At 41.8% G+C, this 26801-nt stretch overlaps 1 protein-coding gene and 1 long non-coding RNA gene across 4 annotated transcripts in view; one reads left to right on the top strand and one right to left on the bottom strand.

The window, feature by feature from the left end:
* LOC116691164 (uncharacterized) overlaps positions 1–26801 on the top strand; it is a 631246-nt gene that overhangs the window by 86847 nt on the left and 517598 nt on the right. The gene's annotated exons all lie outside the window — the stretch shown is intronic.
* LOC116691157 (casein kinase II subunit alpha') lies at positions 13441–26460 on the bottom strand. Of its 3 annotated transcripts, none has more exons than XM_032518535.1 (12): positions 25399–26459; positions 24818–24929; positions 21861–21962; positions 20766–20816; positions 20505–20564; positions 20252–20335; positions 19387–19497; positions 19029–19130; positions 18330–18430; positions 14836–14984; positions 14320–14410; positions 13441–13554 (listed from the first exon to the last, which is right to left on the bottom strand). In XM_032518535.1, the coding sequence occupies exons 1-11, from the start codon at positions 25500–25502 to the stop codon at positions 14334–14336; spliced, it is 1053 nt and encodes a 350-aa protein (XP_032374426.1). In that variant the 5' UTR covers positions 25503–26459; the 3' UTR covers positions 13441–13554; positions 14320–14333. The 3 variants fall into 3 exon arrangements, with proteins under 3 accessions (XP_032374426.1, XP_032374425.1, XP_032374428.1); XM_032518534.1 differs by having other exon boundaries at positions 13441–13551; positions 14327–14410; positions 25399–26458; XM_032518537.1 differs by lacking the exon at positions 20766–20816 and having other exon boundaries at positions 13441–13551; positions 14327–14410; positions 25399–26460.

Raw genomic sequence — 26801 nt, 5'->3', positions numbered from 1 at the left:
AGCTGTTTGGGAAAGGACCCATACAGGGCAACTATCTGTCACTCCTCACATACAGGGGCCCTCGCTGGACCCCTCGGCCCCGCCTGGCATGCCACGCTCCAAAGATGACCCTGAGACAGATCTGTCGCATGCTGATGATAATGAAGCAGGTCAGGAAGAGAGAGGCTGCAGCTGCTGCTGCTGCTAGGTGAGAAACAACTCTACATAGAAAATGTTAATACAAAGTGCTTAGTGTCGTCATAAAATCCCACTGTCTCCATGCTGTACCGTCATTCACTGCTGATTCTCCCCTCTCTTGTGTCTAACAACCATGTGTTTCGCCACTGTCGCCTTTTTGTCACTAAACAAGACTAATGCTGCATTTCCACAGCTCTACTCCACTCGACTTGCTCATTGTTTGGTTTTCCACGGGCAAAAACTGTGGACAGCAATTGGTACTTTTTTGGTACCATCGCCGTCAAGGTCCCAGACAACTGGGCCGATACTAGAAGGTGGAATTAAATCACTTGGCACTTGCGCGACTTCCTGCCCTAACCCGGCATTTTGAAATAGCCAAGCTACCGTCAATAGCGACCGCAATTCTTTTATTTGAGCCAGATTTTTTTAAATGACAGAATGGAAAAACCATACAATTGACAATGTTTCCTCTTTTTAGTTGCTGATGAAATGATTCAGCAAGTGTTGCATTAAGATGATTTCACGACTTCACGCTTCTTAGCTATAGCGATCAGCTGAGACTCTCGGCCTACACTGTGGGGGTACCATCTGCAGTGGAAACAGAGTGAGAAAAGTAACTAATACCAAAAAACGTGACTTGAGTCAAGTCAAGCCGAACCATGCAGTGGAAATGAGGCATAAGAGTCTTCCTTCATGCTAGCAGCTCTGTGAGGCTGTTCTTAGGCCCAGCAGTGCTTTGAGCTAAATATAAAAGTAAGCATGCCAACATGCTCATAATGACAATGCTAACATGCTAATTTTTAGCAGGTGTAATGTTTACCGTGTTGACCAAATTAACGTAGAATGTTAGCATGCTAAGATTTGTTTATTAGTGCTAAACACAAAGCACAGCTGAAGCTGATGGTAATGTCGTTAGTTTGGCAGGTCTCTGGTCCCAAACGTACTCAAATGTGAACCTGCTGGTGGTGCTGCAGGAAAAGTCTTTGCAGAACATGAATGTCTGGAATAAGATTTGAGGTAATTCTTCATGTAGATGTTGAGATATTTTTTACTGGACAAGTGAACATTTTGATCTGCTGTCAGCGCCAGTAGGTGATCACCAAAGTCATTTGGCTTCATCCTCTAAAATTAATTATCCCAGGGCATTTTTCATATAGACTCTTATTATGTTTAGTCAATGAGCAACGCTAAAGTGACCTTCCCACTCTGGAGTTATGGGCTCATAGCTGGTGCTTGGTAACGTTACTGGCCTTTCATTGTCACTGTTAGCAACAAGACTAGTGGCTGCTGCTGTTCGTTTAGCAAGACCGCTAGCATCCTGCACTGCTCCTAACTGGCTTAGCTTACCCATCTCATCGTCTTCATTTGGCGTCTCACACGCGCCAGTTTTAATGAAAAAGTTAATCTGGCCGTGTCACTTTCTAGATCTCTTTTTTATAAATTGTCCCCTTTTTTGAGAGGTCACACAAGATGGCAACCGTGGTGATTTACATGTTCTAAGCTCTGCAACACTAGCTAAGTACTTATGTTATATGTAGGGGTGATCCGAGTACCCGGCTGAAACGAGTATCTGGTACGAGTACAAGCATTATACGAGTAATATGAGTCAATATCAGTGCTCGGATTAAATACAACTCCTCAACTGGCCGCGCAGCGCTCTGTGATAATCACAGCGCCCCCCAACCCCCGTTTAGGGTTTCTTCAGCTTCAGGTTTGTTTTCAACTTCGGTTTGTAGTACGTACATAGTAACCAGTAGATTTCTGGTGAACGTGGGGTTTGTAGTCCTTACATAGTAACCAGTAGATTTCTGGTGAACGTGGGTTTCAGACATGCTGCTTGGTTTAAATGTGACTCCCGTTGCGTCTCTGCCATCGGAGATTTTTTTTTTTACTGTCAGCTGACCCCCGCCCCCTCTCTCTCTGTGTCTTTCTCTTACTCACACACACACACACACACACACACACACACACACACACACACACACACACACCTTGTGTGGAAATAAAAGAAATAAAAAAAATCACACTGATCATAAGAAAATTAAATGTTAAAAAAAGAAAGTTATACTGAGTATGAAAACTCTTGTTCATTACATTTTACTTCATAATTGCAACCGCATGTGTTGTATTCATTGTTGCAAAACGTTCTGTATATAGTTTGTTTGTTACCATGACAACACCATTGATCTGAAGCTCGATGCTGTCATGTAAATAGTTTTCTAATCAGCAATAAATATAACAATTTTTGGATCAACTCATATCAATTGCATGCTTAAATAACATACCGGTTAAAGCCCCGCCCATTTCAAGACAACCTGACTCACTTCCGGGTTAAATCTGTCCACTTCCGGTTTAGGCCCCGCCCAGTCCCAGTACGGATCCGGATACAGATAATTCATGTGGTAAACAGATACAGATAATGCTGTACTCGCTCATCCCTAGCTATATAATAAGGACATCTATTATGCAACTTGCTGGACTATTTTGAGAGACGCACCGACAAGTAAGGGTTAACTACCAATTTAAGAACTTTGACGGCCAAAAATCACCCTTGCAAAGACCGATCAGGTACCTAGCATACCAAGCTAATAACACGGGGCTTGTGGACCACAATGACAAAGAAAGATACAAAAAAGGCATAAAAGGGGGACTGATAATGGAGGTGGACCCAGAAGACGCCTTTTTAGGTTTGCGTTCGCCTCTTCCTGATTCTCCGGTTGATAGTCCAAACCCAAAGAAAGTATGTGCCAACAAAGTTAAGAGCAAGGTTTCTAACGCTGACATGCTCAAAGCCATTTTTGAGCTGAAGGAGCGCTTCTCTGTCTTTGAACAGCGGATATATAAAAACTCTGAAGATATCACTGTGGTAAAAGAAGAGATGAAAGCCTTGGTTTTCAAGCAAAGGAGACGGAAGACAAGGTGAAAAGGCAAGATAAGAGCACTGAAGAACTAAAAGAGAAAACCGAAGAAGGCAAACGCTACAGTAGAAGATGGAATATGCATCTCATCAACCTCCCTGAAAGAGTCAACGAAGCTGTAAGAGAAGAAGTCATAAAGATAATGAGTCCGATTGTACCTGCTGATTCTTGGTTGACACAGTACACAGAGATGGGTGTCCCAGAGTAGCAAGACACCATGTCCGATCATAATAAATTCTAACATGTGTACCTTAAGGTTCAAGATTTGGAAGTACTCATGCAATTCTGAAGTGATGAAGAAGCTGAATCTGTGTAACACCGAGGACCTGACACACTCTGAGAGAATGCAGGAACAAACTGTGGCCCCTGGTCGAGCAGGCTCATAAGAAAAGAAAGAAGACCAGAAGGTCCGGTCGCCTTATTATTCTGGTTCTTAGAGTGAATAATGTGATTCTGGTGTTAAATAATATACATGGACATAATAAAAAAACCTCATGTTTACCCAACTAGCAGTAGAGTTAAAAAAAGATGAAGGAGAAATACAAAGATGCTCATTGAGTTATGGGTGGTGACTTAAATGACAGCAGATGACCATCTGGATAGATTACAATACATAACAAAAGGAAAATCACTCCATGGGGGGAATTTGAGCGGGTTAAAAATCTGTTAAACTGACCTTTGTAATGAAGATAGATTCACCAACTGCATGGTCTATTTCTCGCTTAAAAGGTTTTCAGAAACACGTTTTGGTTAACTGTTTTCCTAAAATACGACTTTGTAGTTCCGAACGATGGCCGGTTTTGAAATTCTGTATAGTATTTTGAAATACTATGATTTTAATCCAGAGCCTGAACTAGACCGGCCCACCCGGAATTCTCCCAGTGCTCCTGATTAGCCAATCTGGACCTGTATGTATCAACAATGCATGAATGAGATGAAAATATCCAGTTGTTCTTCGTTCCCTTTTGCTCAGCACCGGTAAATTGTATGTAGGCCTAGGAGATGCAGGAGCTTTCTACCGGGAAGTTATTAACAAACTCTGTGTTTGGGACTAATTATGAACGTACAATAGAGATCAGTAGACGTAATGTACACTATGTATTGTGCTATGTATGTACTGTGTTTTAATCTGTCTTGCAGTGTGACCAAGAATTGATTCTTCAGGAGTAATGGCTTGAGTTGACAAGCGTGGCGAGTTATGCATCCATCCATCCATCAAGCTGATTACTGTTTTTACATTATTGATGTATTGAGGAAGGATAATAACCAGCCTGTTTGTGCTGGTCTTGGCTGGCCCAGACCATGTGATCACAGCAGGTGGTTCCATCACAGAGGCCACAGGAGTCTGCAGTTAATTATTGAATACTGTCATGTCACTGCCAGAACCAACACTCAATCCCACTTCCTCCTCTCATTTCTATGCCTCTGTGTCTGGTTTCTCTCTCTGCACAGGAAGCAGGGTTCTGCAGCTCCGGCCCCTGCGTCGCCTGGCACCAAGTCGGAGAAGAAATGCGCCCCAAGCTGTCTCAGACAAAAACGCAGTATAAAACGTGTTAGCTGACCCACACATCCTGGCAGACTGCAAACTACCCACCAATTTACAACTCTCACAGTGACATGGGAGATCATCAAACCCTCCAATGAAAAGTTCATTCAGACAATAACAATTTGGACATTTAGCCGTATGACTGGATGTTGGAGGACGATGTTCGCTTGATTTGATCAGGACAGGGCGAGATTTTTTTGAAAGACGGTGTTTTTTGTGGTTGCTCACCAGAGTGGGACTTTTATAAACTCCTGTCATTGTTTGTATTTAACTTTTTGGCCCCCTTCAGTCTCCAAATCCAGGACTGACATCACTTTACCCTCGCATCCTCTTGCGGAATTGAGAAGTGAAATTCTGTCCGCCTGCCTGCTCCTCTTATCCTCCTCCTCTCCACGAGACTTTGTTTATTTTATTGCACGTTTGCTGCGTTTTAATGTCTTGTATTGATAAAACCAAGACTACTTTAGTAGTTTAGAGTTTTTAGTAGTTATTATAATTTATTTATTAAACATACTGAACAGGTATTACCAATTAATTAGAAAATTAACTACCAAATTATTTCTAAATAAAGGAAATGGCAGCTGTTCCCTTTATTTTTTGCATGCAGTGATGTTTTTGTGAATTTTTTTCTCAAAAGTGCAATAAAGCTGTATGAATCAATGTTAAAAAGTTTTTACTTCAAACTAAACTTAACATTCAATATTCATCAATAAAAATCAACAGTTTTAAAAAGTATGCAGGCATTATTCATTAAGAGTTTAACGCTTTCTTTTAAGATTCCCTTTACAAAAAATACCCAAGTTTTTTTCATAATTTTGATATGTTACCTTCAAACATTCTAACAAAAATATTTTACACAGCAAAAGGAGCTGAAATGTATCAATATATTGACTCATGCCACAGGCGGAAGAGTGCAGAATAAAACAGCTCATGTCGTTTTTCACCTGTTTTTTGGATTTAGTTCAAATTTCGCTAATAGTGCCCTGATGCCCTATCCCTCAAAGCAAAATGAATGTTAAAAAATGCATTTGTTATAAATCTAGAGCCCTAAGACTTTCAAAATACAAAGTTGTCACAGAGGGTTCAAAATTAACACCAACATGCCAAATGCTGGTAAAATATGCACGTGGCTGGTAGATTTCACTCACCAGCCAAGAAAACCCCAATGCTTATCTGCTCAGGGCTGGTAAAATTAGAACATTCCACAGCCATTTGGCTTAGGGACAAAAAAGATTTGAAAAAAAATGTTTTTTTTCTTTAACATTATTATTTTAGGGAAATTTAAGCCTTTATTGGTATAGGACAGCTGAGGACATGAAAGGGGGAATGACATGCAGCAAGGGCGGAGTCAACCTGCAGCCGCTGCGTCAAGAAGTAAACCTCTGTATGTGGGCACCTGCTCTACCAGGTGAGCTTCCCAGGCATCCACAGACACCTTTTTAAAAGAAAGTTACTCATACGCAAAGTTAAATATAGTAGTATGTTGGCACAGTTTAAGCAATCACATTGATCTATGTCCTGTAAGGTAAACTCAGAGATAGAAACCATGTGAAATAATTGTGTAGATTGACTGTTTAACACTAAAGTTGGTGCAATGAAGTTTGTAAAGTGTGAAGTAAAATGCATTCTTTCATGTTTACATGTTACAAAGTATAAACTAGCTGTATGTGTAAACGCAAATGATGTACGTGTATATTTGCATAGAAGTGAGATCTGATCACAAGTGGTCTCTCAAGTTTCATTTGGAGACACATTCTCCTGCCAGGTGTGAAGACACATACTCATATCAGGTAGAAATGGGGCCAATGTGTCCTCAATGTGTCTTGGGTGTAATTAGAGCTGTCCACTTGTGATTAGACAACCCTGTCTCACGCCACTCACCCAAGGTCTGAACAGGACCATTCACGCTCCTGTATGGCTTTGCACTGTGGGAAGAAGAACTCAGCAAGCAAAACCAACTTTATTTTTAATCATCATATACAACTGACTGTACAATGCAGTGAAATTCAATCCCTGCATTTAAACCATCTTAAGTGGACACATACAAACACAGCACCCTGGGAACACATTGGGGTTGAGTGTCTTGCTCAAAGACACTTTGACATGTGCCCAGAGAAGGTCGGGACAGAACCGCCCGTCTTGTGGTTGAGGGCCGACTCTTACTTCAGTCTGAGCCACATGCCACTCAAACTCCACACAGAAGGGCCCGAGCTGGCCAGCGGATTTGAACCCAGAACCCTCTTGCTGTGGGGCAACACCACCTTGCTGCCAAGTTTAATTTCTGTCACCAAGAAGGAATGCACTACAGATTTTTAACCACACAAAGATAATTTTCCCTTCTTTAATTTGATCCAAACATTTGATACAATACAGAATAATTGTACTTCATGGCTATGAAGGTGACTTGGCTTGACTAGTCACGCACGACACCAGCAGCCTGTTGCACCAGCTGTGCGTAAGTTCTATCTTAAGTTTGGGTGTAAAGTCCACACTAAACAATACGTTAAAACTAGTTAGTGTGATACTAAAGTTCTGTCGATGTTGGGTTTCCCCACAGAGACGTAAGGTTCATCATAGTTACACTGGTGTAAAGTCCACACTAACTAGAATTTTTTTGTAAAAAATTATGTTTTACTTTTTTGTGGCTAATCAGTGAAACACACTATTCTTGATGTAGTATTTTATTAATATTAATATTATTATATTATTATTATCGTGTTATCTTTCCTGCCATTTGAATTTGAACACTTAACGTTAGCTTTGCAATAGCGAAGAATCTAATGGCTAAAAATGGCTAACGTTTATAACGTTAATCACCAAACAGTCTCAGAAAGGTAAGTACATAAACCAGAACAACGTATGATTAGGTGATAACTATACAAAAATAACCTACAGCTAACGTTACTGCAAAATAACAACGGTGCTATTCAGTGGTGAAAAGTCAACTACAACTTGGGGTAGCCCATGACGTTATGGGCAGATTCAATTTGGATGTTTAAATAACAAATAAATAATGATAGCCTAAACTGATAACTGCAAACTGTTTTGATTAACGTTAGTAGCTGTTAATCAAGGTAATCAGACCTAAGTCTGCTGCCAGCAGGTCGGTCATCTGCTGTACATCCACCCGTGGAAAACAAAAGCGTGAGTGTTAATCAAAATGGTAACACGTTACAATAAGGTACACATAAAAGGGTAGTTAATGAATATTTACTGTTTTTGAAAGAGTAACAAATGATTAGTTACCCTTTGTCAGAAGGGTAACAAATGATTAGTTACCCCTTTTCAGAAGGGTGGTTACCCTTTTTCAACAAACGATTAGATTATTGTTGATGATGAAATCCTGTTGGCCTTCTTCCTGCACCGCTGGGTGTAGTAGTACTCCATGGATGGCAGCTCCATCCTAGTAGAGCCTTGCGATTGAGGGCGGTGCAACTGCCATACCAGGCGGTGATGCAGCCGGTCAGGATACTCTCAACAGATGTACATTGCTGGAATAAAGCCTGACATCTGGTATGTGCCTGCAATGCAAGACTGGGATACTCTCAGTGGTGCACCTGTAGAAGATGCAGAGTATCCTGGAGTGCATGGTGAACTTCCTCAGCCTGTTAAGGAAGAAGAGCCCTTGTCTCACTGTCTTAGGGATAGTGTCCATGTGGTGAGTCCAGTTGAGGTCCTCACTGATGTGCACTCAGAGGTAACAGCTGACTCTCTCCACTGTAGTCCCGTTAATGGAGATGGGGGTGTGTCCTTCTACCTAATGCTTTCTGTAGTCCACTATATGCTCCTTAGTTTTGCGGACTTTGAGATCGATGTTTTTGTCCTGTCTCGTCGCTATCAGGGATCAGGCCGATGACGGTCGTGTCATCAAACATAATGATAGTGTTGGAACCGTGGGTGGCCACACAGACTGGAGAGGGCTAAGGACTCAGCCCTGAGAGGCACAGGGATTGTGTTGGTGCCTATCAACCCTTTTGGGGTGGCAGTAGCTCAGTCCATAGGGAGTTGAGTTGGGAACCAGAGGGTTGCTGGTTCAAGTCCCCATACAGACCAAATGATAAAGTGTGGAGCGGTAGCTGGAGAGATGCCAGTTCACCTCCTGGGCACTGCCAGGGGCTCTTGAGCAAGGAACTTTACCCTCCCCCAACTGCTGAGGGCACTGGTCCAGCTGGCAGCCCACTCACTCTGATATCTCTCCATTTGTGCATGAATAGGTCCTGATTGTGTGTGTGTATTGGGTGTAAGTGGCAATTACTAACAAACAGGGTGTAAATTGTAATTTTCCCCACTGGGGATCAAAAAATAGCTTTGCGTTTGTCCGTCAGAAAGCTCAGGAGCCAATCACAGAGGGCTGAGTTCAGAGTGCCAGGTCTCTGAGCTTGATGACGAACTTGGAGGGCATGACAGAGAGACCAAGTCCCTACAGGTGGACCCCATTGGACCTTATTTTAGATGTACGGTGATGAATGAGGGAGACACAACTCATTTTTTAATCCCATTTTTTGTGTGTCATATTACCACGTTTTGTGTGAAACCACTCAGTAAACTACACGTCTTACCTCGCCGAATTTACATCACCTTGCTTGCTGCTTGGCTTTGGTTTCATCCAGAGTCTTTCTATAAACTAAGAAACAAAAGAACGAGCAAGACCCGTTGCTAGTGTTAGTAATGTTATGTCACACTAAGAAACACACAGACCTCGTGGCTTCAGCAAGACGTGATGTTTGCAAATTTTTAATTCATGGTACGTTCACTACCGAACATATTTTTCTGAAATAAGGTCCCATGGTGATCCACCAGAAGGGGAGGGATTTTGCCTCTCTATGGCATGTGTTCCTCTGGTCCAGGTGGGAGAGGGCAGAGTGAAAGGCCAGGGTGATGGCATTGTCCGCTGATCTATTTGGCATGGAAGCAAATTGGAGTGGGTCCAGTGAGTCAGGGAGGGATGAGGTGATGATTTTGTCTAACCATTTGAAGCACTTTATGACAGTAGTCATTCAGGCCGACAATTTTGCTCACATATCAAACTTTGCACTCTAACTATATCTTAATATTTGAGGACCTTTAAGAGCAACATTGCAATGCAGATGAAACACCATTTTAGCAAACAATGTTGTAATAATGTACACAGAGCCATGTAAGTATAAGTATCAAGTGGGCCTAAGAAAAGGCCTACTGCTTGAAAAAGGACCACAATGTTCAGAAGTCACCGGCTTTGTTTACTGCCCACAATTACTGCCCATCTGCTGACTAAATACCGTGGAAACTATAGCTCACATGCACACACACCATTTGTGTGCATGTGGGCATGAAGTATCACCTCCTTGTATGGAAACCAGAGCTTTGGCTTCCTGTTTTCTACAACCTGACTCCTTGTTCTCTCACATACACACACACACACAGTGACCTGTTTAAGACAGCTGTTGTACATTTTAATTAATCATAACTTACACCGTATAGGTTGCAATGCTTAAATAGGCAGAGATGTGATAAAAAAAATTATTATAGTAGAATAAGAAAGTCCAAAATTTAAACATATTGGTGCTTATATGATTCAATCAAGTACAATTCAAATTAATTTGGTGTTTCTGACCACATACACTAAATAATTGAATACAAGGTTAAATTATCAAAGGTGGTACAACTAAACAGCAGCACTGCTATCTGTCACACTGGCGGGGACCATTTTCAGATATATAGATGTGCACATTGATTCATGCATTTTCCTATCGTCCCCCAAGAACTTCAATGCACCAACAAGAATCCAACCTGACAGAGCTTGTGAAGATTTATAGAGAAGAATGGCAGAAAATCTCCAAAGGTGTGTAATGCTTGTAGCAATATGCCCAAGAAGACTGAAGACTGTAATCACTGCCAAAGGTGCTTCAACAAAGTACTGAGTTAAGGGATCCTTATGTCCTTGTGATATTTCAGTTGTTTTTTTGTTTTAAAATCAATTTGCAAAAACTATTACTAGTTTCCCCTTTGTCAATATAGGGTATTTAGTGCAGATTGATGAGGCACATTTTTTATTTAAATAAGCATTTTAGCATAACAAAATGTGAAAAATTAAAGGGGTCTGAATGCACTGTATTATCACCTTTCAAAGTTGATGTAGTAAAATATTTAGCAAACAGTTGTTTACACACCCGGTAGTTACAGAGCAACATTAGTATTCATTTGGAGTTGTGGTTGTGTCTAATTTATAATAATTTATACTGTTTATTGATCCCCAGTGGGGAAATTACAATTCACACTCTGTTTGTTAGTAATCACTACACACAGACCTGAAATACACACACATGCTCAGGACCTATTCATGCACAAGTGGAGAGATGTCAGAGTCTACCTGGTGAATAAGTTCAACATTCGTGTTGTCATGTTTAAGCTTTGTTTTGGTCACCACCAACTTCTAAACAAAATGGCTGGCTCTTTTTTAGACTTACATTTGGTGTTGCTAGGTTGACTACTTATCCAGTGTCTGTGGAAGTAGCAAACAGAAAGAGCAAACATGTTGTAGCAGCTTTACACAATTAAAGCTCAGCTTTCTTACTCACACCCTCACCTACACAGTTCAGCTAATTGGTGTGTCCACCTCTCCCATTAAGGAGGATGTGTCTTATGTCATAACAGAGCGCAGGTGTTGTCTTACTGTCAGCTTGGCAGAAGTTAATGTCATGGAGCGCTTTAGTTTAAGGTTTAGTGTTCAGTGTGGGTTACCGTAGGTATGAATCAGGGTAGAGGTTACAGGTCGGCAAGACTAAAGAGCCACCGCCACCGTCTTTCTGAACCCCTGAGGGTGAATGGGCAGGCTGTGGCATTTATGTACCTGGGCATAGAGATAGACAGCCTTCTGTCTTTCTCCCAACACACTGACTCAGAATACAGGAAGGCACAAAGCCTGTTCCCGCTGAGGAAACTCACAGGATTTGATGTAAGAAAGGACATTTTAACAGGGGTGTACAAATCATACCCACTTTCAACATTTCATCCTGGTTCAATTTCATCACTGTTAAGAATAAATCTAAGCTTTCCCAGAGCATTAATCAAGCAGTTAAAATAAATGGACAAACCCAAACTCCAGTATCAGTACTTCACACCCAAGCAGTTGAAATAAAAGCCAATCACATTACAAAAGCTCCCACTCACCCCCTGCATAACTCTTTCCACTTACTTCCATCAGGCCGCTGCTATTAAGTCCTCTAGCCAAGAAAAACACAAATACTCCTTCATTCCCACTGTTATAGACATCTTAAATAAAAAGTAACTTTGCACACATCGTAATTTTTATCCTGTGTAAATTATTTGTCTGTTTTTTGAACGTTCACTGTCAAAACAGCCAAATTGGCTATTTTCTTGGGCTTTATGTATACATTCAGTTGCTTGTACAAACGTTTATTAGGTACACCTAGACTAATGCAACAGTTCTGAAATACATCCTACCTTAATGAAGGTTATAATGTTCAGTGAATGGTTCCTGTACTATTTAAAAGTGCTTAGAATAGTCTTTGAGACTAGAAAACTCTATATATAAGAACAGTACATTTACGTAGAGGTGTTTCTGTTATTGAGCCTATCCGCATTCATATAAATAGGATGGACAAAATAAAAGACACACGTCACAATAATAAACCACTCTGGGGCGTAAACTAACTAATTAGTCAGTGACTACAAATGCTTGAACTGAATAAAGTGATTCCTGATGTCCACCTCTGCAGCGGAAACAAATTGACTAAGGGTGGCACGCATCTGTGCGAGTGGGAAATATTTAAACCGAGATGGTAGAAAAAAGACACCAATGGAAAATAACAGAACAAATTGGAAGCTGCATTGAGTTTAGAAATCAGATAGAGACTATACTTCCACACAAATGCACACTTCAACTATTTAATATTGCACTTCCGTAAAGTTGGTGGACAGATTTAAAAAAAGAAAAACTGAAGCAGCAGAAGTCAACATGATTCATCTGATTTTTAGTATGGGTCAAGCTCCAAAAACACTGGACGATACATTTCCCATAATAAAAATTTAATCACAGTTTTAGTTAGAAACCGCAGCCGGATCCTGTATGACTCTTTCCACAGACTTTGTATTACTCCTAATCATAAGACACACTTTCATCACCTTCAAGATCACCTGAAATCAAAAAGATGTCCCACACTTACAGAGAAGTAACGAGCAATAATTCACTCTTGACACAGGCAGACTTCATCTAAATAAAAATCATTTATTTTTCATTAATATTATTATTATTATTATCATCATCATTCTATCTAGAGAGAGTCCACCATGCCACTTTCAGAACTGGAGTAGTGCTAAGAGATCTGTCTGTCTGTTTGGGTACATGATGGGGAAGGTGGATGGGGGATGGTGGTATGGGTATGGGGGGGGGCAGACAGACAGATGGATGATCAGGTCGGGAGGGGTGGAGGTGGTTGGGACTTGTACAGGCTCACGCTCCTGTTCATTCTCCATGCTGATGCAAACAAAGAGGGGATATGACAAAGGAAAGACGACAAAGAGAGGAGGAGCGACTGAATTGTCTTTAAAAATAGTTTGTCCATTTTTGACCTACATGACACTGAGCTGGGAGGAAAAAGACGATTTGGGGGACGATGGGGGAGCAGCTTCAAGCTCATTGGTCAGGCTGCTGGACAGGGAACCAGGACAAGCCAATCGCAGACTGATACAGAGGAGAAGGGTGTTATGTATACATGTCTGCCTGTGTGTTTGTATAGAGGTGTGCTTGCATCAATGTGTGTATGTGTGTACAGATGTGTGTAATCCATTTGCCTTATCTGTCAGTGTGTAACTGGTCAGAGTTACTTTGTTCCATTGTCACTGTACACTTGTCAAAGTTACTGTCACAACCGGGTACAAAGCTGAGGTAACAAACTTCTTCTTCCACGTCTGCAGAGAGAAAGAGAACACAAGAGACAGTATGAGGAGAAAAAAAGCAGCAAGACCGCCATCTTCAGAGTGGCACTGGCACCTCAGTGGCAAGTCTGTGCCAGGTGCCAGGACAGTGGCAAGCGAGCAGGACTTGTTCGGCACCCAGTGAGAAGCTGCCAAAGTGAGCGGCAATCTGTCAGCAACTCTGCCTTGATTCTCCGTCAACTATAAATATATCAACGTTAACTACGAGTAAAATTAAATTCTTGTTGAGACTCAAACCTCTCTTTCCAGCGTGTAAGCTGTAAATCCGACCCATTCATCCACCACGACTTATTATGTGCTATGGGAGAGAATAGCTGCTCTGTAACCATTTTCACTCGAGTGCAGATACTTCATATTTTTTTCCTTTTCGGTAGCCTATTTCGAGCTGTGTTCTAACCCAGAAAAGCTAAAACATTCTGCACGTTTCAAGTTCATTTAATTCTATGATGTCTCTACAAGTATTAACCAAGGAATATAAACCAAATTCAAGTAGGCCTGAACATTATTGTGATTTTTAGCAAAAAAACTAAAAAAGGCAGCTCTCCTGTTTACTTGTTGCCATAAAACTGACTTACGGCAGCTGACCTGTCGTAAAACAATCCATGCACACTTAATGGAAGTGTGTGTGAGACAGATACCGCCTACCACCTGTATATTGTGAAATTATTTTATCATTTAAATTATGTTGAACTTTTGTATCTTTAAAAAAATCTAAATAATCCACACACAGTACGCACCGAGTGTTTACCTGTGTTTCATCGCGCTGTAGTGGTGCCACTGGATACCATGTTGTTGTCAGAATTTGACAGAGACTGCTCCTTTATTACTGGGTCTGTAGAAGGAGAGAGGAACACTTCAGAATTCGCTATAACCTTCAGTTAATGCTAGTTAGGGTTAGCATTTAAAAGAGACGCCAAATGGGCAGTAGACCTGTTATTATGAAGGAATGATAGAATAATGGTAGGACCAAATGTTACACACTTCCTGCGTGTTTACATTCATGATGATAATGACCTGAACGCTCAGTATTCACAACCAACACATGTGTGATGTTACGCTGTATTCACCAGGGATAGAATTTGCCACAGCAACGTAGCATTTAGTGTTGACTTTACACTCCAAACTACGACCAAACTTCAGTTCAGCTAGTGCTTCAGCCAGCAAGTATGTCAATCTCACTGCATCCCAATATGTGTTGCCTGTGTGAGCTGTGTGAACTGTGTGAACTGTGTGTGTACATGTGTGGGTCATGCTTACAGAAGTAGGGGTGCTCCATGGCCTCTGTGGCAGTCAGTCTCTGTTGGTGGTCGTAGCGTAGCAGCTTGTCCAGCAGGTCCAGGGCTTCAGGACTCACCAAGTGCTGGTTCTCCGTCTGCACAAACTGTTCCCAGCGCTTCCTGCTCTGCCTGCAGGCAGACACGCACACACACACACACACATTTATTAAAACAGCTGAGCTGTGAGCAAAAGAAGCAGCAGAGGCCTTTTCTATTGACACAGCAGCAACACAGAACTGAAAGGCACACTGTGCAGTTTTTGACCAACTGTGGTGCTAGAGAGCAATGTTTTGAATAGTAGGTACCAGTATGCACCAAAAGGACCCATGTGTATGCACAGGAGCACGTTGGTGAAGAGGATACACATTTCTGCAGTCTCGCACTGAACCACTGGTCAACAGTCGGTGGCAAAAAAAAAAAAAAAGCATTAAAAAATGTAACATATAAAAAAATAGCTAGCTGAGTATCAGTAGGGAATTGCATTCAAAAGGTGTGTTAGGCTTCAAAGATGTTTTGATGAGAAGGAAAACTCAACAGTAGCTTTAAGAGTCTGTGACTGCCCTTGCCTGGTTCAAATCATACCTCTCCTACTCCCACCACTTCAAAAGCATCAACAAATCCTGCTCTAGTCTCACAGGGAGTCCTCCAAGGTAGAGTGCTGGGTCCACTCCTCTTCCTCCTGTACATGCTCCCCCCCCCTTGGTCACATCATACCCCACCAATGACCCCATTTCTACTGATGACTATGGATGCAACGACTATGGATTTTGTTGGTACAATTATAGTCTAAAGACACCTGTCACAGGGTGATTTGCAGCTTGTTACCGTGGACGAAATGCGATGGAGAGATCATTTTGCACCCGTATGTCCAATAGGGGGGAAGAAGTTTTGCCTGGTATAAACGTTATCGCCAGTGCAACACGTCAGCTGTTAACATTGTGTAACACCCTTGTGTTGTCTTCCCGTCAAAATTGAATATCAAGACTTTTGTTGACGCTTTTTATCAATGTTTTTAACTTTTTTTTACGTTTTTGTCCCTTTTCTTTTTATTTTTGGAATTAATGGTCAATAAACTTCATTTATAGGAAATAATACCTAATGGTTGAGTTAGAAAAGCAGAAATTAGTAATTATTTAGACTAAAATTAAAGGAATGTATGTTGATGGGTAATCACCGACTGGAATATGTCAACTTTTACTCAATACTATTTCAAAACCACTTCAATTTGTTTTTCAAACGCTATAAAATTGAATATGACCCTGCGAAATTAATGAAAGTAGAGATTTGTAATTGCCAAAGAGCGTTGTGTGGAATCATTCATGTTATTTTGGGTTATTAAAAGAACATTGATATAGGAAAACAGGTCAATTTCACCCGAGGACAACATGAGGGTTAAAAAGAACACTGATATAGGAAAACGGGTAAATTTGACCCGAGGACAACATAAGGGTTAACCACTGCTTTCCTACTGATGACACCCAGCTCTACATCTCCACGAAATCCATCACTGCTGCACCTACTCCACCCTCACAAACCGCCTTGCAGAAATTAAAGCATGGATGCAGGCTAACTACCTCAAACTCAACAGCGACAAATCTGAAATCCTCATCATCAGTCCAAAAAACGCTCATCAAATCCTGCCAAAATCTCTCCCCGTGCATGCACAAACAATCTGCAACCTCATGTTATCTTTGACCAAACCCTCTCCTTCAGGTACCACATCAACCCCATTGCAAAAATCTGCATTCTTCTTCTTAAGATTGTTGCCTGCCTTGGTCCCTCCCTTTCCTTCTCATCCACGCATTGATCATATCAAGACTGGACAACTGCAACGGCATTCTGTAAGGCTCACCCACCAAATTCCTCAAAAAACTATCTCACAACACCAGAGACCACATCCCTCCAGTCCTCCTAGACCTCCACTGGTTCCCCATCCAACACAGAATCCAGTTCAAAATCCTCCTTATCAACTACAAATCTCTCAATGACCTCCTGCACTGTCATACTCTCACCCTCTCACCCACCCCAAGCAACAAACCTAGCGCCCCCTACATAGTAAAAAAAATATTAATTAAGCCCCTGCAGTATGTTTAACGTAAATTAATAAAACTGGGTACACATATGTAGAATGTCAAGACGTACAAAAAAGCTCATTGGGGCCACACCCTAAACCCAACAGGAGGTCTGCCATTTTGAGTGAAAGTTCAAAATTAGTGCGATTTTGGCCATGTCGTACTTTAACAAACTCCTCCTAGAGATTTCATCCGATCAACTTCAAATTTGGTCTGTGCCATCTTAAGACGTTAAAGATTAATATTTATCAAAAGAAAGACCTTTCGTCATAGGGCATGGCTGTGGCGTGGCGGCCATTTTGTGCGTTTTCGCCATGTAGGTGTAACTCTAGTGTACATCATCCAATTGGCTCAAAACCTTTTAGGATTCATAAGACTCCAACACTGAGGTCATACAAAGGCAGATATTGACTCAAAGTCATTACGCCACCTAGTGGCAACTGGAAGTAGACCTAAAAGTCAAGGTGCTATACTTTAATAAACTCCTCCTAGAGATTTCATCCAATGGATTTCCAAATTTGGTCTGTACCATCACAACACCTTAAAGATAAAAAGTTGTTCAAAAGGTGTGGGCGTGGCGGCCATTTTGAGTGTTTAGCAATGAAGGAGAAAGTTGCTGTAACTACAGTGTACATTGTCATATCTGCTTGAAATTTCCCACAATCAACAAGGGTCCAGGCCTGAGGACATCTACAGACCAATATTGACTTTTGGTCATGGCGCCCCCCGCTAGCAACAGGAAATCAGCGTTATATGACAAACATCATCCAATTTAAATGAACCTTAGAATATGTGGTCTATTTGTGATACTAAGCCAGCCCCTATACTTTAACCACGCCCATGTACCACGGGCCACGCCCCCTGTATGGCTTTTGAAACTTTCAAGATAGAGTCTTGTTTGAGGTATCACTGACCTCAGCAGAAACTTCTTTTTTTGTTGGTAAAGGTTTGCCCCAAACCCTATGTTTTAGCCATGTTTTTGTGTATAATTGACTGACAACAATCTCTGAAATTGGTCCAGTAATAAGCAAAATCGCTGCAGTCGGCAGAAGCCAAACAAGCTACAATGTAAGTTATTTGGCCAGAATTCTCCTTTACAATTACCCTGTAAGAATAATTTCAAATGCCATGTTGTGAGTCTTTTTTTTTATCAGCAGAGGTGTTAAATGATTTCCTGACAACTATTTTTTGGGGTTGAGTGCAAGTCAGGGGATGGCATATGCAGTACTTAAAATATAAAATATTTTAGGATTCGCACCAACTTACTTTACTGCCCCTAGGGAAATTTTTAGCATGTATTCTGATTAGCTTCTACGCTACATTTGGCTCCTGATCAGCTGCTGTACGACACTATAAGTGGAGTGTGATGGGAACCCCGGAGGCAAAGTGAGAGTGGACTTACTGTCCCAGCAGGTCTTTGAAGCGTGGGTCCAGTTCAATGTGGTATTTACGCAAATAGCCAAACAGCTCGTCTGTCCCCAGGACCTTAGCAATTCGCACCAACTAAAAAAAAAACAACACAACACACTGGGGTTCAAACTCTGTGGACCACTTTGAAATATAAAAGAAATCTTTGTCACATTATGGCTGATGCTTTTATTCATCAACCATTTGCAAAGGTCAAGACAATTGTTAGTCTCCATGTTAAATCTATGTTGTTGTTAGTTTCACTTGTTTCCCTTCCTTCTCCCTCATCAACCTGCATTTATTATCCCTCTTTCCATTTGTCACACCTTCCACTCTTTTGTGAGAAACTCTCTAAGAACAAGTTCTGTTTGTGCTGAATGGCAGAGCCCTCTTCCTGTTAACTACAGTTGACACTTTAGAGTGAGGCACCCCAGACAACATCCGATAAAGGGCTTAGGATACAAATACAGTTAGTCTCCATTACATGATCGGGACATTGTGTCAAACAGAGACACAGGAAGCTCTGTGTGTGCTGAGAAGCAAGCCAACAGACGTTTTGATCTATTTTCTTGTGTTTTTCAGTTATGCATTTATAAAATTTGCAATCAATGACTGTGACTTATCTGCCTCCTCTTGACATAAACATTCTGCGGTTTTCAATGGTGTGTAGGAGCAGCACGTGTGTCAGACGCACCTGGTCATAGTTGTCTTGTCCGTGGAAGAAGGGCTCTTTCTGAAATATCATACTGGCCAGCATACAGCCCAAGCTCCACATGTCAAGACTGTAATCATACATCTGAAACACAAAATCATCAAACAGCACTGCCGATGATGAGACACAGACATCAGAATTATCCATGTGTGCTGACAACATTTTCTCAAAGGTGTGTGACGGTCAACGTTGTACAAAATGTACGTGTTGTGTGTCTGTCTTTGTGTGTAAATGTGAGAGCGATACAAAAGGTTAAGTATGTCTAAAGGGTGTTTAAATGTGAGCTGGTTCTGTGTGTGTGTGTGGTGTGGTGTGGTGTGGTGTGGTGTGTGCGTGTTACCTGGTAGTCCACCAGGAGTTCGGGCCCTTTGAAGTACCGAGAGGCCACTCTGACGTTGTACTCCTGGGATGGGTGATAGAACTCTGCCAAACCCCAGTCTATAAGGCGTAGCTATGGAAACACACAATTTATCCTCATTGAACTTCACAGTGACCATTGAATAGGTTTAACTTCTATATAACCTGTGTGTGTGGTATAATATTCTGTGGGATTAATTCACATCAGTTTTAACCTGCTGCCCCCTGCTGGCCAGGGTCTTGTATGTATCCATCGTTGGTCTTAGAAGAAACAAAAGCCACATCTGATGTTACAGCTACTGCAATAGCCATTAGCTACAGCCACAGCAAGAGGCACGCCCACTGGCACTTGTAGTAACAGACAGCGGTTATGGCTACAGTCCTTGCTCGGCTTTCCTCTTCTTTCTTAATTGACAAACCTTCTATAGGTGGCGCTCTTTACTTTGTCTGTTCCGCCATCACAGCTAGTGCTTATTTGTGATCACATGGCATTTCTTTGTCAGAAGATCAGAATAGAGACAATTTTCATGAATTGGATACAGATTGAATTGTGTTGTAGCGATTAATAGAAAGAGAGCAACAGAACAAACATTTACTTAGACTGAAATTACATCTGCTGTTATTTTAAGGATCTCACTCCGACTGTACTCAAACATATTACTGGGACAGTAGTATCCAAACTTATTTTTAAATGTGGGAAGAGTATAAAAGAGAAGGATTGTAAGGATGGAAGAGCCAGGGAGAAAATAAACAGCGAGAGAGAGGCTGAAATAGCAGGCTGAAATAATGCTCAGTGTGTGGGAGTGTGAAGAAAATCAGAAACTGACTATATTGGGTGAACCACCTACCTTTCTCAATTGGTGGTCGATCATCACATTGTGGGGTTTGACGTCACGGTGCATGATTCCCATACTGTGACAATAGTCCAGAGCCTGGCAGACACATTCACACGCACAAGTAACATCAGAGCAGACAAAGATTTAAATATGTGTACACCGTCTTTTGAATTCCCATGAACCTTGCGAAAAATTGAAACTAAGTGGGAAAATGTCTATTTCATTAAATTCAACATTAAAAAATAAAAAAAATAAACAGTCTCACCTTCAGTAGTTCATACATATAGAATCGGATATCGTAATCTGTCAACTTCTGGTACAACTCCTGCAGGGAAAAACAAAGATCAGGATTTCAGCCTCACATTTGAAATTCAGTTCAAGGGAAAAGCTTTTGATGCCCGCTAATGATTACGACACTGACGCGTGATCACACAGCGATAGCAGAAAACACTCAATGTGACGTCAGAGACCAGAAAGCACCCCCCACCCCCCCACAAGCATGCAGAAGAGAAGGTGATCATTGTACCTTGAAGTCTGTGTTATTGATGCATTCAAAGACAAGCGCTGGAGTTCTGGACTGTACAGCCACCACAGAGACAGAGAGGGACGGGGAGTGGCAGTGAGATAAAATCAGTCAAAAACAAGAATAAAAACAGAGCAGCATATAGCTCGTTGATTCAGTCCCCTGATTAACCCTTGTGTTGTCTTTGTCCAAATTGAAAATCAAAACTTTTGTTGAGGCTTTTTAACAAAGTTTTTAACTTTTTTTTACGTTTTTGTCCATTTTTTCATCACTTTAGATGCTTTTCCCCCCCCAATGTTGGTCACTTTTTTGACATTTTAAACACTATTAACTTCCGTTTTACAGTTATTTTTGGAATTTATGGTCAATAAAAAAATAAAACTATACCTAATATTTTAGCAGAAATTAGGAATTATTTCGACTAAAATTAAAGGAATGTATGTTGATGGATAATCACAGACTGGAATATGTCAACTTTTAATCAATACTATTTTAAAACTACTTCAATTTTTTTCAAATGCTATAAAATTAAATAGGACACCCCAAAATTAATGAAAGTAGAGATTTGTACTTGCCAAAGAGCATGTGGAATCAATCATGTTATTTTGGGTAATTACAATTGGGTAGTTGAAAAAGAACACAGATATAGGAAAACAGGTCAATTTGACCCGATGAAACATGAGGATTAACCAATTACTTGCTGGAAGTGAACTGGACCCCAATTTGACATATAGTAAAATCATCACGCTTGATAGCCAGTCGCTGCAGCTTGAGTTCACGCTAACTGTCCAAAAACTGAATATAATAATACTTTTCTAACCACCTGTTTCTGTTGTCTTACTTTAGAGTTTGTGGGTTGGTAGGCAATCTCCCCCCCACCCCCTTTTAGATGTGATGTGTAGTTATATCCTCAAGTTAACTTTAAACATAAAAGAATGATCCCAGTCAGTCCCATGCAGTGAGGTTTGCATATTTTAAATTGATTACTTGTTAACTTCTACCCGTATTCCTAACATGTAAGATGTCCAACACTCCCCATTCATTTCCTTTGTTTAAAAAAAAATAAAAAAAGGACAGACACACCATTAGCGAGCCTACCACTGGGTCTTTGACTGTGTCCACTAGTCGGATGATGTTGGTTCCCCCTCGCAGGTTCTCCAGGATCTTGATCTCTCGCTTGATCTTCTTCTTCTTGACCGGCTAACTCCAGAAGGAAAAAAAAAAAGCAAGGCAAACAAAGACAGTGATTTAAAAGAGATGTCTTAGGGTACAAGACAGAAGATGAAAAGAAGTATATCAAGAGATGTCCATGTGCTATTTCTGACCCCTGATCTTGAACCTGCTGACTCTGCGTGCCGTGTCGCTGCTGCATTCCACTCTGTCAATCTTTTTATACGAAGACCTTTAGTGTGGGCGGCAGGTCGATGTTTACATTTAAATGACTGACGGATAATTTGACACTGGCTACCCTGGCGTGGCCAAACTTATTTGCACATGCGTATTAGTCTTGAACCTCTCAGTTTATTTTTCCATTTGCAACGACGCAGACCAAAATGCTGCTGGATGCAATTAGGTAGACCTACAACCAATCAGAGCAACAAAACGTGTGACGTAGCACTGAGTGACACAGAGGTTGGGGTGGTAGTAGTCTATTTCCTTAATTATTATATCCGGGATTTCAATCGTTCATTCATTCATTCTACAGGAAAGTTAAAAGTAACAATACATTACAATGTAAAACGGGCCTGACTCGGTTTAAGGACTCGGACTTAGGTTCCTGTTCTGCAGAAACATAAAACATGGGTAGAGCACGTCGGGACAGACATTTGTACGGGACATCGATATGGACTAAACAAATTTAGACAACTAAAACAACAATACACAAGGACATTTATACAAGACATCAGCCGGGCTAGACAAATACGGACAGTGCTCCGTTGCCACCGGAAAATCTGATTTCACTCATGTAAGCCTGATATGCGTTGCCTTGGGCTTCCTTTGTGTTGGAATTTAAACTGTTAATTAAAAACGGTGGATTTCTGAGGACTATAGTTAACCTTATCTCAGATCTCTGCAGGGTAAATCCAGACAGCTAGCTAGACTATCTGTCCAGTCTGAATTTTCTCTCGCACGACTAAAGCAACATTTGAACGTACACATGTTCCACCAAAACAAGTTCCTTCTGAGCCTATTTTCTCTGGTGCTTAGGACTGTCACTGCCCAATGTGAGGAGAGTCTAGATTTGAGTCGCACAGGGTCAGATTTAAAAAGGTTAACAGCTTAACGTGTCATACCCGATGAGAGTCGAGTCAGACCGGCTCTGGTCGAGTGCAGATGTGAGTAGCACATGCTCAGATTTAAACGGTTCACGGCAAAACATTCCTTACTAAAATTTGTTAAATCCAAGAACTAATAAACTTTTCTCATTACAATCAATAACAGAAGTTGCTATCTGTGGTTGTTTGATTGCTATGGCTAGCTCAAAACACCATTCAAGTGACAGCCTTTGATGTGTATGATTTAGTGCTGTCAGTTAAACGCGTTAACGACGTTAACACAAACCCATTTAAACGGCGTCCATTTTTTTATCGCGCGATTTACGTTCTTTTTGGCCTGGAAAACGTTGTTTTTTCACATGCTGTTGCACGTTTTCCTCCCATCCCTGAATCCTATGTGGAGTAGCCAGACCCTCCTCCAGAGAGCTTTGGAGGAGGGCAAAGCGTGACTAGGGCTGTAGTCATAACCTTGTCAAATGACAGCTGGACAGTACACTCAGATGTGTTTCCGAAAACACATGACACCAGCTCCAAACATTACCTGTCTTACTTTTATTAAAAGGTGCTCTAAGAAATGTTGGGTGACGTTACTTCTTGTTCACGTTCAAAGTATTTTCAAACAAAACGAGACTAGCTTGCCCCTGCCTCCTCCTCAGCTCGCGTATAGTGAGATGTTTTTTACAGTGTGTTCAGATGTTTTTTACAGTGTGTTCAGGGGACAGGCAGCTCGCGTATAGTGAGATGTTTTTTACAGTGTGTTCAGATGTTTTTTACAGTGTGTTCAGGGGACAGGCAGCTCGTGTATAGTGAGATGTTTTTTACAGTGTGTTCAGGGGACAGGCAGCTCGCGGATAGTGAGGTAATGTTTGCTGACTGTGACAACAAATGAAGCCTAAAACAGGCGTGACGTTGCTGAGAGTGCCTTTAAAGACATATGATCTCTGGTGCAACAGCTCAACAGATGCTGATGCAGCAGGAAGTCTGAGGTAAAGTCATTTTAACCACCGCATCAGAATGAGGCAAAACAATAATGGACTAATGTCTTTATTTATGAATTGATTCCTCTGCATAATCCATTATTGAATTGCCCTGTTGCTTAAATGTGCTCTACAAATAAATAAAAAATTTAATTAAATATATGATTATGATTATAACACTGGTGTTCTCTGCATGGACAGAAAGCTTTACTGTGTTCATTATGGAGGACAGAAAAATGACTAATTGATCAATAAATCCATAAATAAATCTATAAATATTTGCCAGGCAGACTGGGCAGAAGCTCAACACTAACTTTTTCATTTTCCCACTGGGTTCCAGGGCTGCAAATAACAATTATTTTCATTATGGACTGACCTCAGGTAAGGATTAGTCCATCTACAGAAAATTAAACTGCTATTAAACCATTTTGATGGTCAATTCTTTGTTCAGGTGATTTCTCTAGCAGAACATTTGATGGCTGTAGGTTGTCAAATGTGAGAATGCACTTCTTTTTTCAGTTTAATATTGAATTATATTAAATTGAACATATTTGGATTTTAGGACCAGACATCTGATGACATCACTTGGGGCTCTAGGAAAAGATGATGGAAAAGCGTCACTGTGTCCTGACGTTTTATAGACCAAACAATTAGTTGATTAATCAAAAATATAATCAGCACTCCCATGCCCCATTATACAGTGACATTTATATATTTTACTCAATTTCAAGTGGAGGCCTCTAAACCACACACTCAGGACATTGCCATTCAGCATTTAGTTTTAGGAGATCTAACTGCCCACCTTCAGGATCTTGACCACCACCTTCTCATTGTTGGTGATGTTAATGGCCTCGAACACTTCACTGTACTTCCCTCTGCCCAGTTTACGAACCAGCTGGTAGTCCTCCTGGTTGCTATAGGGGCAGACCGAGAAACAGTGCAGCTTGTGTGAGAAAGAGAAAAATATTTTTTTAGCGTCAGCATGCAATGAAGTCAGTGTAAGAGCTGTTGCTAAGTGTTCTTGTCACTGCGATGAAGCCCAGCCTTGGGGAATTAAGGGATTTCTGGTTATGATCTTTAGACAGATGTTATTCAAGTCAACAGACAGGGTGGACATAGGGACATAGATGGAGGTAAGGGGGAGGAAAGTGTCAAGACAGTGCAAAGCAGCAGGGCAATGGCTGGGAGACTGTACTATTATAGTGTCTTCATACCTTCACAGCTAGATGTAGTATGATAATAATAATAATAATAATGATAATAATGATAATAGACACCCATCTGCCACACGTTCCCTCTTCTTCTTCAACACATGCAAACAGAGACCTCTGGTCAGACATGACATGCATGCAATTAGAGCAACCTGAACAGAAATGTCCTCACTTCCAGTTGGGTACGTGGGCCTCGTAATCCCAGTACTCCCGGCTCTTCAGCGTATTGACGTCTGCGTACACACGGGACTTGCTACCGGCCACCGGACCCGGCATGACGAGACCCGTGGCTCGGGCGCTGTGGGGCGTCTGTCACGGAGATCTGCTGGGGTCGGGGGATCACGGACCAACTGGAGGGGGGGAATCTGGGGTAAACCGGTAACTGGATTTGCTGACTGTGTGGGTGTGAATTGGAATAGGTCAGCCAGCAACTTCCATGTGCAGCCGGACTGAGAGTAAAGGGAGGGAGGGAACCGTGGTTGTCCGCTGCTCGATGCAATGACGTGCCCGCCAAGCAGCGCTCCTTGGTCGGATTGTCAGAAGCAGCAGAGCCGATGTCAGTGGGGCTCGGAAGGGGGGCTGATCCGAGTCGCAGCTGAGGTTAGCTACACAAAGGGGCGGGAGGCATAGGGATGTTGAGGTAGAGAGGAAACGGACCCCTAAAAGGCCACAGTGGAAGAGGAAAGGGGGTCGGTGATCTGAATATCACGGGTTAAAACTCCAACTGTCGTTGCGGGCCCTAAATCCAAAACGTTAGGGGAGGTAACCGGTGGGCTTTTTACGCTATAGCCGAAGGACGGTCGAGGAGGGGGGGGTGCTCTCGGTGTTCTAGTGTTAGCTATCAATCAACTGTTGATGTGACGGATCGGATCCGGGGGTTGACCGGAGGGAGAGGGGGGGGGTGGAGCAGCAGAGAGATCGATGTTGTTAGCTAACGTTAGCCAGCGATGCTACTTCAGCACGGAGATGTCGCACCGACTGTGAGCGCTCGGCGCCGTGCACCACCATCGGCGGAGCCCGCGTCATGTGAGACCAGCTGTGCGGGGAAGCAGCGCCTCAGGGGCCCGGTACCAGACACCGACGGAGGGTCCGGGATTTGGAGGTTTCTTCTGCAGCCACACACCTCCCCGGTCGAGAGCGCAGGGAAGGCAAGCGGATTGCGACTGGATTGAAGAGGAGCGATAGAGCCGCCCGGATGTGAAGCCTCTGGCTGCCCGGGTGAAGATGAGGAATAACGGGATGTTCGACTGAGCAGGCCGGACACAGCGCCCCCTAGTGAAGAGGATGTGGTTAATGCAGGAGCAAATATTTGAAGGCCTTTTTTCTGGCAAAGATTTCATCCATATTTAAGAGTTTCCCCAGAACCTTATAGTATTATACGGATACCATGAAGAAAAGGGCACAATTTGTGTACACACCGTAACATTTTTCACTGCACTCCGAATTATTAATAATCACCTAAAGATATCACTATATAAGATTAATGATGAAGCCTAACATGACATCATCTATTGCCTTCATTAAAACACAGAGACCAACAGATAGTGGTCTTAAGAGGTAATCACCTGTAGTAGG

This window comes from Etheostoma spectabile, chromosome 6, assembly GCF_008692095.1.
Source record: "Etheostoma spectabile isolate EspeVRDwgs_2016 chromosome 6, UIUC_Espe_1.0, whole genome shotgun sequence".
Classification (NCBI taxonomy): domain Eukaryota; kingdom Metazoa; phylum Chordata; class Actinopteri; order Perciformes; family Percidae; genus Etheostoma; species Etheostoma spectabile.
This window is presented reverse-complemented; position numbering and strand designations above follow the sequence as displayed.